Source organism: Coenobita brevimanus, chromosome 46 (assembly GCF_032717465.1).
Source record: "Coenobita brevimanus isolate Jiangsu-jjx chromosome 46, ASM3271746v2, whole genome shotgun sequence".
Classification (NCBI taxonomy): Eukaryota; Metazoa; Arthropoda; class Malacostraca; order Decapoda; family Coenobitidae; genus Coenobita; species Coenobita brevimanus.
In genome coordinates this window covers 916,707-931,806 of record NC_136999.1, presented here as the reverse complement: position 1 = coordinate 931,806, position 15,100 = coordinate 916,707, and the positions used below count along the sequence as shown (strand labels likewise).

Here is a 15,100-nt window from a genome sequence, read left to right as displayed (position 1 = left end):
GGCATTAACTTAAATATCAGAGTTGACCTGACTATGAGAGGGGTATTGGAGACTCAACTGTATTAACACACAGCCTCCTATGACTCACCTACTACATTCATCAGGTGTTGGGCTGAATAGAGTACTGCATTAGAGTTGTTCCGAGCATGAGAGAGTTAATGGTACATATATTAACACTCAGGTTCCTGTGTTGTGACTCTGAGAGAGTTAACATGTCAACTTTTCGGATTTACTTACTATATGTTCAGTGGTAACAGGTTTAAATGGCATTTTTTAGATTCTGTTCCAGGAAATCTATATATATAGTATCCCGGAATATGTGTGAGAATCTTCAGTGAGTTTTTTTGTGGGCTATTTGTAGTAATAATATCATCATCATCATCCAATCCTGTGTTGCACCCTGAGAAGTGTAGGAGCCTGGGGCTAGGCAAGTTGGTCCTGATATATAAAATGAGAGTGATCAGCTTCACACATGCCTGAGTGGCAATACATGAGCAATAAGCCCCAACCATCCCTTGGATATAAACCTGCACTGGCTCAATCCAACTGGAGCTCCTCCATTACCCACTAAGCCACCAGGAGCCATAATTTGGTTATATGGTTACCATCATCATCATCCTAACCTCCTTTCCCACCCCAGGGCAGGGTGAGGAGTAGCAACGTCCAGACAGCCAAAGTTTGCCCAGTCCAATGGGCCATGTTTCCATTCACTCGTCATTCAATCCCCCAGAATCCTGGCTGTATCTGATATGCCAAAAACATTCGCCACATTCTGTAGCTTCACATTAACATATTCGATAGAGTCAATCCAGACATGACACATTAAGAAGGGGTGCCAGGTCTCTGATCATGCACTTCATCTCACAACATTCATCCAGCCAACTCAGCCTCGTGTCAGCCCCCTAGCCTCACCAACTTCCATACCTACATTCCTTACACACTAATCCACCATATTTCTCACCTTCTTGGCCTACCTTGCCTCCTCCCTCCTTCGGATTTGTTCAGATATACCTTTTTCACCACATGTTATCACCCAGCATAATACAGTATTATATCTGCTATTTTGTTTTCATTTTTTGTTAGAAGGAACAGTCTTGTGGGCTTCTGGCCTTTGGTTCCATCTTCCTTGCAGAGAAAAAAAAGAAAAGGGGGGGGGGGAATAATGGCTTTAGTTTTCACCTACTGTGTATCAACTATTGTGATGATCTTATGGGTAAATTATGATGTAGATGAGATGGAGGGATGGAGTAGAGAGATATATGAGAGATGGGGTGTAAGTTGTGAGGAGAGCAGGAAAATGGCAGGGGACAGGGCAACATGGAGGTGATTTGTCTGTGGCCACCCCTCAAGGGATTGAGGCCTGAGGCTATAGATAGATGGATTGATAGAGATCACTTCCACTTATAAGGATATCAATAATTGTAGCTCCATAACAGTGAAAAGTGGATCTGCATTGATATAGCATTTATTAGTCAGTTTAGCCCAAGAAAAGCATCCTGAAGTTTCTCACACACTTTCCAGGACACTCTGTATACTTACTGTATGTTCTGTGGTAACAGACTCAATGGCGTTTCTCAGATTCTGTTACAAGTAATAAATATTTGTGAAGTCTTATGTGGACATCTTGACTTCATTTTGCAAATATCTTCTCTATGTTTAAACCCTTCACTGCCATGATTTTTTTTTTAATTGATTTTGGGAGATTGTTGAAGCAAGGTTTGTCTGAAATGTGAACCTGGTGAACTGCAGGCTGAAGTTGTCCATCCTACAGTCCCCCATTGGATGACAGAGAGTGAGTTGAGGATGTTTATAAAACCGAGCAGCAGATGTCTGGCAATACCTGGGCCTCCACATGAAGGCATCCCTCTCCAGGCTGCAGGGTTACATATAACATTCCTTTACACCTTCACTATCTGGGGTTCCTCCTAACTTGAATAAAATCATCCGATGGTTGCCAAGTCAGTTGAAAAATCCATCATGGCAGCCAAGGGGTTAACACTGGTGAATGCTCATCGTTGAAATGTTTGTGCCTCAGCCGGAGGTGATAAATGTATTTCTATACTCAAGGAATGGCTCATAATTGTTCATAACTGATGTAAGAGATATATTACTGTACAGTGTATGGATGTGCATATTATATAGTGAACTTAATGGCTAAATTTTAATTCATGATCCTTGAAGCTTCCAAAGTCATCATTAGCATCCTGATTTTTCCCCAGACATGGATGGGGTGAGATAGGGCCTCAAATAGCAGGAAAAGAGAAAGCATGATAGAGAGAAAACTACCAATGACATGTCCAGTGAAATGGGCCAAACACACTCACACATCATTCAAGCCACCAGAATCCTGGCTGCACTTCAAACGCCTACCCATCTGTTCATGTTTCAAGGTGCATGTGCTATATAATCTTTGTTTATTAGAGTTTTCTTTGCTTTTTAGTTGTTTGTTTCTCATGTTTTTTTTTCCCCATCTGTAATAATTGTTTTAGCATTTTCCACATTTTAGTGCTCTGTTTCTGGTGTACAGTAGTCCTCTTTATTGGTTTCAGTTTTTGTTTTTAGTGGTTTTCATATTTTAGTTGTTGAGTATATTATTTGTTGGTGTACACAATAGTTTTTTGCTTTTTGTCATATGCTGCCGATGACCAGGTGAGATGACATGATTCTTGTTTGTTATCATTGTCTTCAGTTTCTTTCCAGCATCACCATCATAATGCAGTATTCATTGGTTACTTAGGTTCTGTTTGTATCATGTAATTCCTCATGTTTACTGAAGCTCAGATGCTGAAGAGGGATTCGTTCATGTGGTGCAACTAACATAATCAGGCAGTGAAGTAGCACGGTTATAGAGATGTATCCTTGTTTTGGCCGCAGGCCTATATTAATGTGTAGTCAGTGGACTGCTGACTGAAGCTGCCTTTCTGCAGTCCACTGTCCACCATCCTCTTCTGGGGGCCAGGAGAGGGAGAAGTTGGATGTTTATATAACTGTACTGTCACTGTCTATCTATCTATCTATTGCCAGATGCCACAATCCCATACGGGGTGGCCATTTGACTGTGAGTTATTTGTTTTACAGGAAGGGGCACTAACCCTCCACCAACCCACTTGACACGTACGGAGCACGTATGGTTTGGTTATATGGTTACCACCCAGTGTTGTAAATGGTTTCTTGGCTTACAGGAAACCATTTGGCTTGTCACTCAATGTAAAGCCACCTGTAACGGAAAGAAAAGCATTAAGTAGTGACAGGAAAGATGGGAGAAATAGGAAGAGAGGAGGGCAGGCACAGAAAAAGAATGATAAAGGGTAAGAAAGAAGTAGGCAGCACTACATTGTCATTATGTGAAATGTCCCTCACCAGCACCACCATGTGGCTGAATCAATGAACTGGGTACTGTATTAAGTTTTTCTATAGGTGGTGAAGGAAACTTCATTGTTGTCCTGATATACCTTTACTGAAACAATAACATCCTTGTAACTCAGAAGGTGAATGAGTTGAGTATTCATGGCATTTTGCACCAATGTCAACATAAAATAGCACCTCAAGATTACAGACAATTAGCACATCAACCCCAAGAGTCTGTAATGGCCAGCTTCAGTGTTTTATGAGAGGGTGATGCAGAGAACACGAGTTGTGGATAAAACCATATTCCTCACCGGTTTCATCATTGAACCTGTTGGCAAAATCAGGTGGAGGCGAGGGGGGAAAGAAAGAAAAGAAAAAATAGAAGCTTGGAGGAAAATTATCAGTAATTTCCTAACAAGTTCAATAGAAAAAAAAAAAAAATTGTATTTCACCAACATAAGTAGACCTCATGGGGAAAAAAAAAAAAAAAAAAAAAAAAAAGTAAATGAACAAATAAAAGCTGCCTGATTTAAACTTCATACTTCACTAGCATGACACAGGGTAAATTCTGGCTATTTTCTCCCATTTTTGCAGTTATCACATAGACTGATAAAGAATATTAAGTGTTAATTTACCTCTGACTGTCTGTAACCTTCGTGTCTCTGCCTCACCCTCTTTAATTGTCCAAATATCTCAACTTCCTTATTTAGTTAAAATCTGAGTCCAACTAAACGGAAATGTGCATAACAGGACTGAAGGCCGTGTTGTGGAAACTGTGAGCACAAAAGTCTGGTCAAGCTGCCTATTGATGGTAATTTCTGAAGCAAAAACGGCAACAGAACACATTGAACTTTTCTGTATTGTTACCTTCTGTAGTTTATTTTGTTTTCACTTAACCCCTTTCAGCTTAGTTGATGACTGAGTGTAGCCAGACTGGAGGGTTGATTTGATTATACTCTTTTCACTTCAACTTGGCCAAAAATTGCCATCCCTCCTTGAATGATGAGTTATAACAAGAGATTTACTACACAATACGATGCATGTCACAAGAAAGTGCTATGGAAAGGATATTGAGCTGTGGTATTGTCATTTTCTGCCACTGAGCTATGTATAAGGTGCAATAGGGTGAAAATCAGGGCAAAGTTAAAGTGAAAGCTCTGTACCAAAACTTCAGTGTTTATGTAACATTGACTTTACATTTCTATGTTGTGGAAGTGATCCAGTTGCCTCAGATGAAAACAAACTGACTATACACTCAAATATTTCGTGTACATAATGAAAAAGTGGACAGCCAGTCTATATCACACATACTGTGGTGTAATGGGTATGAGACTAAGCTACACCTCCAGCTCAACACCTCCACTTGTCTCTTGGACTTGAAGCCTGGCACATTTACACAACAGCTACTCTGACCTGAGACCTCTACTACCAGCCACTGAGATGCCTTCATAAACAATAAATTAGGGGCTTGCTCATACTTTTGTGCACTCAGTTTTAACCCCTTGAATCTTGAATCCTGAAGGTGAAATAAAGACTTGGATGATAGATAGATAGATGGACAGATAGACAATAAAATCACCTAAAGGTATAGTTCTTATCAGACTAGATTTACACTTGGCAACAGCTCACACTCTTCCACAGCTGCCCATATTCCCTTGCTTTAACTCAATCACCTTTAACTATAATCCAGTCCATCATCATCATCATCATCCAGACCTCTTTTCCCATCCAGAGTTATGTTACAGGAGATGGCGTTAGAGTAAGGCTGTGTGGGCAGCTATGGAGGGGTGTGAGATGCAGCTGCGTGTAATTCTAATTTCTTGTGGATTATGGTAGGAAGAAAAGGAGAAATAGGTTCCCAGATGGAGAGGTTACCAAATGTGTTGTAGCTGGAAGTAGCAACATGAAAACAAAAAAGGACATAGGGAGATGTAAATTGAAAATGACCTGGCAAGAAGAAAAATAAAGGACTGCAAGAAGAAAATGAAAATGGATGTATGAGGAAAAAAATGGAAAAGACAGTGTGAGGAAGAAAATGAAGAAGGACCTTGCAAGAACAATAAGGAGATGGCATGAAGAAAATGAATAAGGATGTCATTTGGCATCCACTGACTTATTTTACTGGTTTATGAACGTTACTTACAGGTGACTTTATTCAACTTAGGAAAGGCATCTCTTATTATAGGGGTTACTGAAGGCTACATCTAAGCCCAATGCTTAGAAATGTGTCTCCAGCTGAGTAAAATCACCTGGGGGATGGAGGGAATGTCATCCGATTCAAGAGGCTAACAAAATGGCCGTGAGAGAATAGAATTAATATTTTTTACTTGACAAGGCCCTGTACACTCTGCTTAATTGTATGAAGGGCCCCGGCTGCATTTTCCTTGGCGGCCTCTAGGTAACCGGGACCCTCTTCTTGGATATAACTGACCCCTTGAAGAATGTACTCCCACGCCACACCTGCCAGGACAACAATGTAGTCTGTAAATGAGGAGGTGTATCTTCTAACACCTGCTAGTAGTGTCATGAGTGCCTGGTTTCTGCTGAGTTCCTCACACGCAACTAGAAACTGTTCATACATGAAGAGTGCTGCTGATCTGATAGCGTCCAGCAAGGAGGGCCAGTCCACATTGTTGGTGATCCAGTCGTAGCTCAAAATGGCATGCTCCTTAAGCCACAAGAAGCTGATCGTCAAGCTTTCGTAAACAGGCTTGGTGTACACACTGAGATCACCTGTGTAATGTTCTAGCGATGCCCAGAGTTGTGATGTGATCTGGGAAACTGTCTCGCCTACGGTCTGCGCTGTCTTCAGCAGGCTGTCTGGTTGGAATGCTTCATATGCAAGGGTGCCAAGGTATTCAGTGTTTTCTGCGATATGTGGGAGGGCAGTGGTGATGCCATCGATTGTGAGATCTCCATCTGTGTAGATGTAGAGCCCAGATGCAATGGCTCCCAGCAGTACCACAAACAGCAGCATGTTTATCCAACCCAGCACTGACCACCCACCTGTGAAGATTGTATATATTTATTACTTCAGGTACCAAATCATCATTGTCCTAACCTCTCTTCCCACTCACAAACTGCATCATCTAACCCAGCAATGATGACCCACCTGCGAAGATTATACTCGTTGGCTGTTACTTATTTATATAAACAATTCATACATCACCATCACAACCTTTTTTTCTGAAACAAAAACATCATGTTCACTCAACTAAGCAATGACCATGCACCTGTAATGGTTAAAATCATTACTATCCACTGTACAAACAGTTAATGCAAATATCTGATACAAACACCAGCATCATAATTATCATCTCCAACTCCCTGTTTCCTCCTGGGAACCCTGGAGAGGGGATGGCCATGAAAGAAATCCCTCCAGGTTACTTTATTCTCACATACCCCTGTTGCTCTCTGTCTCACACACTTCTCTTCCTTCTTTCTCATCAATATACTGTTCTCTCAGTTTCTCTACAATATACAGTATATCTGTCTCTTCCAACATCTTTTCTACAAAACATCAGTACCTAATACCTATCCTCAGTTCTGCAGGTGTTAAAACATCAACTGAATTAACAAACCCGACTTGCGCTGTGTTTTGTGCTGTGGCTTGATGACTGGCTTAGGCTCAGCAGTGTAGCGTTTCTCCTGACTGGCAGCTCCGTTGGCCTGTGTCTTTTGCGCCTCGTATTGTGCTCGCAGCTCCGCCTTCCGCTTCTCCTTTGCTGCCTTCTTCTCAGCCCTCTTCTTGGCAAGTTTAGCTTCCTCAGCTCTCGCACGTTTTTCCTCCTTCTCTGTAATGAGAAAGCAGAATATTATAACATCTTTTTCATTGGAAAGAGATGCCTTCACACAGCAGAAGTGATATATATGATTGTACATAAGGAGCATCTACACTATACAACATCACTACTTCCTGCCTCACATCATGAAGGATACGGACTGACGCTATTAACATGGTAGAGGAAGCACTGAGTAACCAAGTGTATTTATCTGATAAACCCGAGCACTCACAAACATTTGATAATACACTGATAACAAACTAGGTGACAGTTTATGGCTGTAAGGGGTGAGTGACTGGTGCTCCTGTTTTAATCCCTGGAGTCAGAGGATGTCTCTTGAAAATGTTCTTGTCACTGATGGATGATGATGATCAGTTAAGGGAGTTGAGATGCTTTGTTATATCAGTGCCACCACATGACAACATCCATCTCCAAAACAACATCTCTCACAGTGATGAGCTAGCTGAAGGTCAAATCAAACCCTTTCACTAAAAAGGGGTAGTCCTAACCTGAATGAAACACTCTGGGTGTAGCAAGAATTAAACAGAAAATGTCAAGACACTGCCCACACTGACTTCCCCCACCCAGAGTCAGCCATATTTGCACAGTCTCTTGCAGGTCTTGTTCTTATGACCAGCAATGAGTTAGGTCTCACAAAACACACAGTGCTTCCTTTTTTCTGTTCATAGTTTCCTTTGTTCGCTGGCCTTCATCTGGTCCTCGAGCATTTCTTCAGAAGCTAGCAACTTCCTTATCTTCTCAAGGCATATTAATGTACCATTCTTATGTTCATAACATAACATCTCACAGTTTTTCTGTCTCTAAAGTGTTAAGAAAAAAAAAAAAAAAAAAAAAAAAATCAGAGGTAGAACTAATTCACAGCATGTCCACTGAAATGGGCCATACACTCATTCACTCACCATTCAAGTGCACTGAGCCTAACTCCTCTTCACCTTTCTCCCTCCTCAACTTCTGTCTCCCAGCCCCCATCAGATGCTGGAATCTGTGGAGGCGTTACACAATATTTCTCGCTACTGCTTAACACTCGTGCTGGTCCAGACACTTCCCTGACTTTTTACTCCCAATGAAGTGTAGCAGTCTGAGGCTAGACTACCACAATGCATGACACATGGGTAAATGGCCAGTGTACTTCCCTTGATGGTATTACATGACTGAAAATCCTCTGGTCACATTTTTGGGATCAAACTTACACAAGGCAATTACTCCATCTGGGGGGGGGGGGATGGCACCAAGAAATGAAAAAAGAATGGAAAGGTATATTACAGAGTCCAAGCTTACATTCAGCCACCCCACCTAAACCTTTTTTCAACTTCTCCTGTCTGTCAGCCTTCAGAAGTCCTACGTTCAGCTGCCTCACCTTTCTCCTTCCTCAACTTTTCCTGTCTCTCGGCCTCCATCTGCTCCTGGAGCCTCCGCAGGTGTTGCACAACGTTTTTCGCTGCGTGTTCACACTCCCGTTGGTTCAGGCAGTCCCCTGCAACCTTGCGCAGGCTGGGGGTCAGCGGATTGCCCTTCAGGTCCAACCACTTTAGGTTCGGCAGCTGGCAGAAGGACAGTGGCAACTCTGTCAACTGTGGGAACAAACCATTAATTCAGCTGGAGAATACTAAATTATGGGTCAACAACACCTGCAGTGTAGTTTATCTATCTATCTATTGCCAGATGCTTCAATCCCATTTGGGGTGGCCACAAACAAATCACCTCCACGTCATCCTGTCCCCCGCCATTTCACTGCCCTGCTCCCAACTCACACCCCCCTCTCTCATATACCTCTCCACTCCATCCCTCCATCTCATCCTCGGCCTCCCCCTCCCTCTTCCCCCCTCCACCTCACTCACATACACTCTCTTTGTCAGTCTTTCACCCTCCATCCTCTCCACATGGCTAAACCACCTCAGTGTGTTCCTCATAACACTTCCTATCACATCCACATCCACACCACAACGCTCCTTTATATCCTCATTTGTCAGCCTGTCTCTCCATGTGACTCCACAGGCTCCTCTTAAATAACTCATTTCCACTGCTCTCGCTCTTGACTTGTGTGTATACTATATATATATATATATATATATATATATATATATGCCGATTCTGTTATACATTGTATGTACGGGATAACATGCCAATTTAGAGCCAAGAAGGTTGATGGATATGGCGAATGAAATCTATGTTGACATGGCAAGGGAACTGACAGGAAAGTGAACTAGCTGGATAAAGTATGCATGGTCCGATGGACAAACATGACAAACTTGTAACATCCCTACTGTGTAAGACGTCAACTTGGTAGTCAGTGGAATAGCTCCGTGGCAGGTGTATACAGTGCAACTACAGTCACCTCATACCATGAAAATAACTAGTCCTGGGATCTTCTGAATGCTAAACAGTCAACACTGATCATCATCATCCAATCCTGTGTTGCCCCATGAGAAGCACAGGAGCCTGGTGCTAGGCAAGTTGGTCCTGACATTTAAGATGAGAGTGACCAGCCTCAATCATCCCTTAGTGGCATTACATGAGCAATAAATCTCAACCACCCCTTGGATATAAACCTGCACAGGCTCAGTCCAAGCGAAGCACCTTCATTACCCACTAAACCACCAGGTGCCATAATTTGGTTATATGGTTACCATCCAGCATTACAGTGTGTTATTATTCCAAAGACTCTTCACATAGCTTTAACTTAACAGTTATGCACAAAATTTATACTGTACTAGTATCAGAGCAGACAGACAATATAAAAAGTCTGTGTCAGCTTTTTAAAACAGCTAGTGCTTTTGTCACAGGATGTGGTATGGTGCATTAGATAAATGACATTTTTGTTACATGACACATTGTGCCAGGAAGCTGATGAAACTACAGGATATTGATAAACAGAGAAAGATAGAATTTCAAAAACCTCTAGGAAGCCTGTGACAAAACAGGATACAGACAGATATGGATAGAAGTTCAGAGTCCTGTTACCATACCTGAGAAGCTCATGATGAAAAAGGATATCCTGTCTCCTCTGTTCACTACCTTACTAGTATGGCATCTTTTACACTATTCTTGCTATCTCCACAAGATTGTCCTCATCTTAAGACTTAATGAAGGCAGTATCTAACCCTTCTAAGTCAGCAAGTCACTCTTGAACTGAGCTGTTTGGAGACAGCAAAATACACTGAAGAATGAAGAGGAAGAGGAGTGTTTGAGGGACTGGGAAAGGTGTGGGAGGATAAAGCAGCCTGGAAGTGATTCTGTCACAGCCATCCCCCCTTTGAGGGTTCTGAAGAGGGAACTTTGGAGACTCTGACCCAGGAATTTACAAACAAACTCCAGTATCCCCTTAACTATACTCTTTTTACTCTAACCTGACCAAAAAATTGCCCTATCTCCTTGATCTTGCAATTTAACCTGGCCCTAGTAGTCTTGTTTATAATCTGACTCAGCCTTGCACACACCAGTCTGTAAATGACCTGAATGTTGCAGAGATCCAGGTGCCTGAGGATGAGCAACTTGTAGACATTCTGTGGCAGTTTTCTGATCTAGTATGAGCCAAACTTGAGTCTGGTGATGTCTAACCATTATAAAACCTCAAATGGCTATAAAATGACCTGATTGTTGTAGAGATCCAAGTGTTTGAGGTTGTGCAGCTTGTAGAAGTTCTGTGGCAGCTCCCTGATCTTGTTTGAGCCCAACTCAAGTCTGGTGATGTTGGTGAGGGTCTGGGCAAAGGTGGTAGGCAGGGTTGTCAGCTGGTTGCTTGATAAGTCAATCTTGGTGGCACGTGGTAAGGCTGCCTGTGGTCAGTGGGGTTTATCATTATTATATTTATTATTATCAGTAGTAGTAGTAGTAGCAGTAATAGTAGCAGTAGTAGTAGCAGTAGCATAAAGGTAGTAAGACCTGGTTCAATTTTTCATTTATAAATAAAAATCTGATTATTAAAGGCCCAGTACTGTAGTGGCTTTTAAAACTTGTGGATATATGTACTTTTGAAACTAGGAAATATAAAACATCCTTAATACCACACACAAAGGAAGCTCAACAGGATCCAGCAATGGTGAAGCTATGTTCTGGCCTAACCTTGACAGCACGTTCATTTCTGTGGAATTTGGGGTTTAAAAACAAATTATTTTCAGAGTCTGTAAAAAGGAGTTCTTGGGTTTTTCCCCAAATGTTCATTTGTTTATAAAGGCTCCAATATACTTGCATACATCAGCCTTGGTCACCTGCTAGTAACTCTCCAGACATGGATACACAGGACAAATGGTGAACCAAAAGACATAATTTTGGTCCAAATTAATAATATTTGGCCTGTCTTGCGTTGCCCCAAGTTCATCTTAAATGTGACTCCAGTGAAATGCAGGTCAACTGTCCTTCTCTAGTTCACCATCTTTCTTTTGGTGGGATATGGAGAGAGTAAGGGGATGTTTGTGTAACCAGGCAGTGGAGTCACCCAGTTATATCAGTGCCACCACATAAAGGCATCTCCCTCCAGCACCCCCTAGTCCATAAGACAAGCAGGTGTAAACATAACCTATTACAATTCTTTTTATAGCAACAGAGTGTAATACTGACACTAGCAAAACATTTTCCTCTCGGTAATAATTGAATAATGGTATCTACTGCTGAGAAACAAGAATTAATCAAATAATTATTCACTACAGCATTTACACCGTGAAAAATCTTTGACATTTTGGTAAATTTTTACAAGTGGACAATACACCCCCCAGGTAGTGCAATATATTTTTCTGGCAGTTTTTGATGCGATTCGAATGTTTCTGACCTTCATTTTTGTCGGAAATGCCCCTCACCGAACACAATAAAACTAACCAAACCAAACCCAACATACCTAACCTCTCTTAGGGGAGTAATAATCAATTTCCGAATGGGGTAATGGGGGTTATTTGTGATCCTTAGGGACTATACGATAATGGTGCTAAAATTCCAAAACTGCATATTGTCCACTTGTAAAATAATACCGACATTTTATTAATACCAACTTTAATGACTTCCATGACAATATATATCATACTTTTCACTCTGCCTAGCAACATCAGTAATGCACACAGTAACCTCCACAACAAACCTAACCCAACACCCAAACCCGTAGCATTGTCATGGCGTTCTAAAATTAGCACCTCGCATTCACACCTAAAGATAGGAAAAAATCCATGAATGGGAAAACTACTCAAACTTTCACTGAAGGCAAAAATACCAAATATTTACTACTGTACTGTCATGGACATCTTATTTAACCACTTACTATCTCCTTAACCGGCACGTCTGTCAAGCTCATCATGCTCAGGTCAAGCTCATCGCCGTCTAGCTTGTCTCTCAGGCTGTTTTTCGACATCTTGGCTGAGAAACTGAGGTAAGAGTCAGCTACGAAGCAAGATAACAGCTGATCAAGGTAAACAGCCGTCAAACTCTGGCTATGTGTAACTTGTCGGCCGGATCCCAGGCGTCGGTGCCACGTTTCCACCTCAAACCAATATTTTACTCAAATAAGTGCTATTTTCTTGTATTCACATAATTCAGTACATAAAAGTAGGACGTTCTACTACTTTGCTCTCTTTAAGCTCAAGCTTAGATGCCACGTATCAAAGTAACTGGGATTATCATCGACATTTGGCACATAAAACAAGCGCGTCGAGCCTTGCGCAAAGTTTACTAACAAACTTTTGACAGGAGGATTTGGCGAGGACTTCGAACTGTTATATTACGAGATTTTAGTCAAAGAAGCCCCTAATTACCACTGTTCATATTTCCATTTAGACCACAATATGAAATAGTTTGATTTTAATGTCTTTTACTTCCTCTTGGAGCTAACATGATTAAAAAGAAACTTGTAATTCACGGCAATCGAATAAGTTTAAAAACGGACTAGAAATAAAAAGCTTATTCCATGCTACGCTTAAGAAAAAAAAAAAGATATATGTATTTTCATATGGAAAACTGCTGGGATATGACCAGAGGATATAATTATACCTCGAAGCTGTGTAATTTCCTTATCAATAAACTACTTGTTTTCCGGTACTAAGACTGCTATTACACGCACTGTAAACCATTAAGACCATTAATATTTTAAAATTATTATAATTTGTAAGTAATTTTTGCTATGCGTTTTATATTAATTTTATATTAGGTTTGCGTAGATTCGAATATTTAGGCGGGAAAAATGGCGCGGCGTGGACCTGCACGACATGAAGTCTCGGTTATTAAATCGCCCCAGACTCAAGAACTATTACCCACATCCCACCCAAAATGACCAGAAACATTGCGGCAACGTGTGTGGCATATTCTGCGCAATCTACGAATCGGGGAAAATCAAGGTACAGGAAACTAGAGTGTTTATTATGTGTGCGCGACACTTAAGACGGTTGCGATTTGAATTTCAAGACTCAACGTTGAACCTTGAAGGAAGTTGCCCTGTACAAGTGCCTGCCTTTTATTGGAAACAGGACAACTTTATAAGATGTTTTACTAATTTTGGGAAAGTAATTGATGCAAACTGTGAAATCTTTGTGAGGGTGGACTTTGAGAAAATTACCCTCAGTTGAACTTTAGTCGGATGATATGTAGATCAGTTTATTTGCTGCCTTCCGACGATTTCAATTAGTACGAGAACTTTCCCAGGTGAAATAAACTTGTAAGAAACTTTAATAAAAACTAAATTCGTCACCCGGATTGAAGGGGTCGGGCACTTCAGTACGATGGCGTAGTTTTGTGGTTGCTACTACCGGACTATGTGCTACAGAGGGACGCCTTATTGCTGGGCGGGGGAGCTGCCCGGCTATGCAAACGTCACTCAGTCCCCTCCCAACCCCCGAAAGGAGGATTGTCCGTTGATGTTCAGAAACCACACCTGCAATTAAGGTATTATACTGACTTACACTCGCAGTTGTGGCTTGTGATTATTTACCGAACCGTCTGGTGGTGGAAAGAATAACACACGGAAGACGTCATCGGGTAGAAGAGGTTCAGAATTTAAGTGCTGTGATATCTGTAATCAAGATACAAAAAAACAGTGTGTGTGTGGATTTGCCCCGTAATCAACGAACCAACAGACGATATCTTCGCATCGCATAAGGTTGGTGCTATAGGCCTACTGTATTGTTTGTGTGACATTTGTTTCTGGTTTGGATATTTCGGGGCTACGGTTGAGGAGCTTAGTCGTTGGTATTTTACTGTGTTTCAGGTTCAGATGTTTCATTATCAATTATAATTTAGCACAATCATTATGCAGTAGACCCGATGAGTGAAGCAAGTTTCAGGTGTGGATGGTTTAGGCCAGGGGTTCTTAACCTGGGGTCCATGGACCCCCAAGGGGTCCATGGATGGGCTTCAGGGGGTTCGTGAAGGTCACAGCAATTGAGAACAATTTAATGATATTGCGTGATGCCATTTGGCAGCATTAGCTGCCGCCCCCCCCAAAAAAAAATAAATAAATAAATAAATAAATCGATGATTCTTAAAGAATTCTGGTGTTTGTTGACACAAGCCGACCCTCGTCTTCATGGCAGAGCGAACTATGGGTGTTCTGATTCCGTTTGCTGCTACATACCTTTGTGAGTCAGGGTTTTCAGCGTTTGTTTCTATCAATAAAAAGTCGAAATTAACTGGATGTCAAGTATGATATGCGTGTTACTGTTACCTTGTCAATGACCATTGCACAATTTCATCTTATTCATGCCAACCAACAACAACCTTCTCATTGAAATGAACTTTTGAGCGGATATATAGTTTTGTTTTGCTTAATTTGCACAAGTTGGATGTATTTCACTTTTTCATTGAGTGGCCATTAGTTTTTGCTCAAAAAAGAGAAACATAATTCTTTGTAAAGACTGTTTTATACTTTATGTCATACACTGCATGAGTTAGTTTTCAATAATACAAGGTATATTCATTGTATGCAAAATGTTTTATGTGCTAGTGTGCATTTTTTTTAGGGAAGAGGTCCATAGCAT

General features: G+C 41.3%; 1 protein-coding gene across 1 annotated transcript; it reads right to left on the bottom strand.

The window, feature by feature from the left end:
* Positions 1-3,449: 3,449 nt before the first annotated feature.
* LOC145398744 (uncharacterized) lies at positions 3,450-12,544 on the bottom strand. Its single transcript, XM_080271542.1, has 5 exons — positions 12,397-12,544; positions 10,742-10,927; positions 8,509-8,722; positions 6,930-7,142; positions 3,450-6,354 (listed from the first exon to the last, which is right to left on the bottom strand). Exons 1-5 carry the CDS (start codon positions 12,484-12,486, stop codon positions 5,672-5,674), a joined length of 1,386 nt encoding a protein of 461 aa, XP_080127668.1. The 5' UTR covers positions 12,487-12,544; the 3' UTR covers positions 3,450-5,671.
* Positions 12,545-15,100: the final 2,556 nt, after the last annotated feature.

Bases quoted from the DNA above. Each gene is read 5' to 3' on its own strand.
- LOC145398744 (XM_080271542.1), bottom strand. From the start codon at position 12,486: ATGTCGAAAAACAGCCTGAGAGACAAGCTAGACGGCGATGAGCTTGAC. The intron at 10,928-12,396 runs GTAAGTGGTTAA...CACTGACCACAG, and splicing joins ACGTGCCGGTTAAGGAGATA to GCAGCCTTACCACGTGCCAC. The intron at 8,723-10,741 runs GTCATTTTATAG...TTGTTCCCACAG, and splicing joins TGGATCTCTACAACAATCAG to TTGACAGAGTTGCCACTGTC.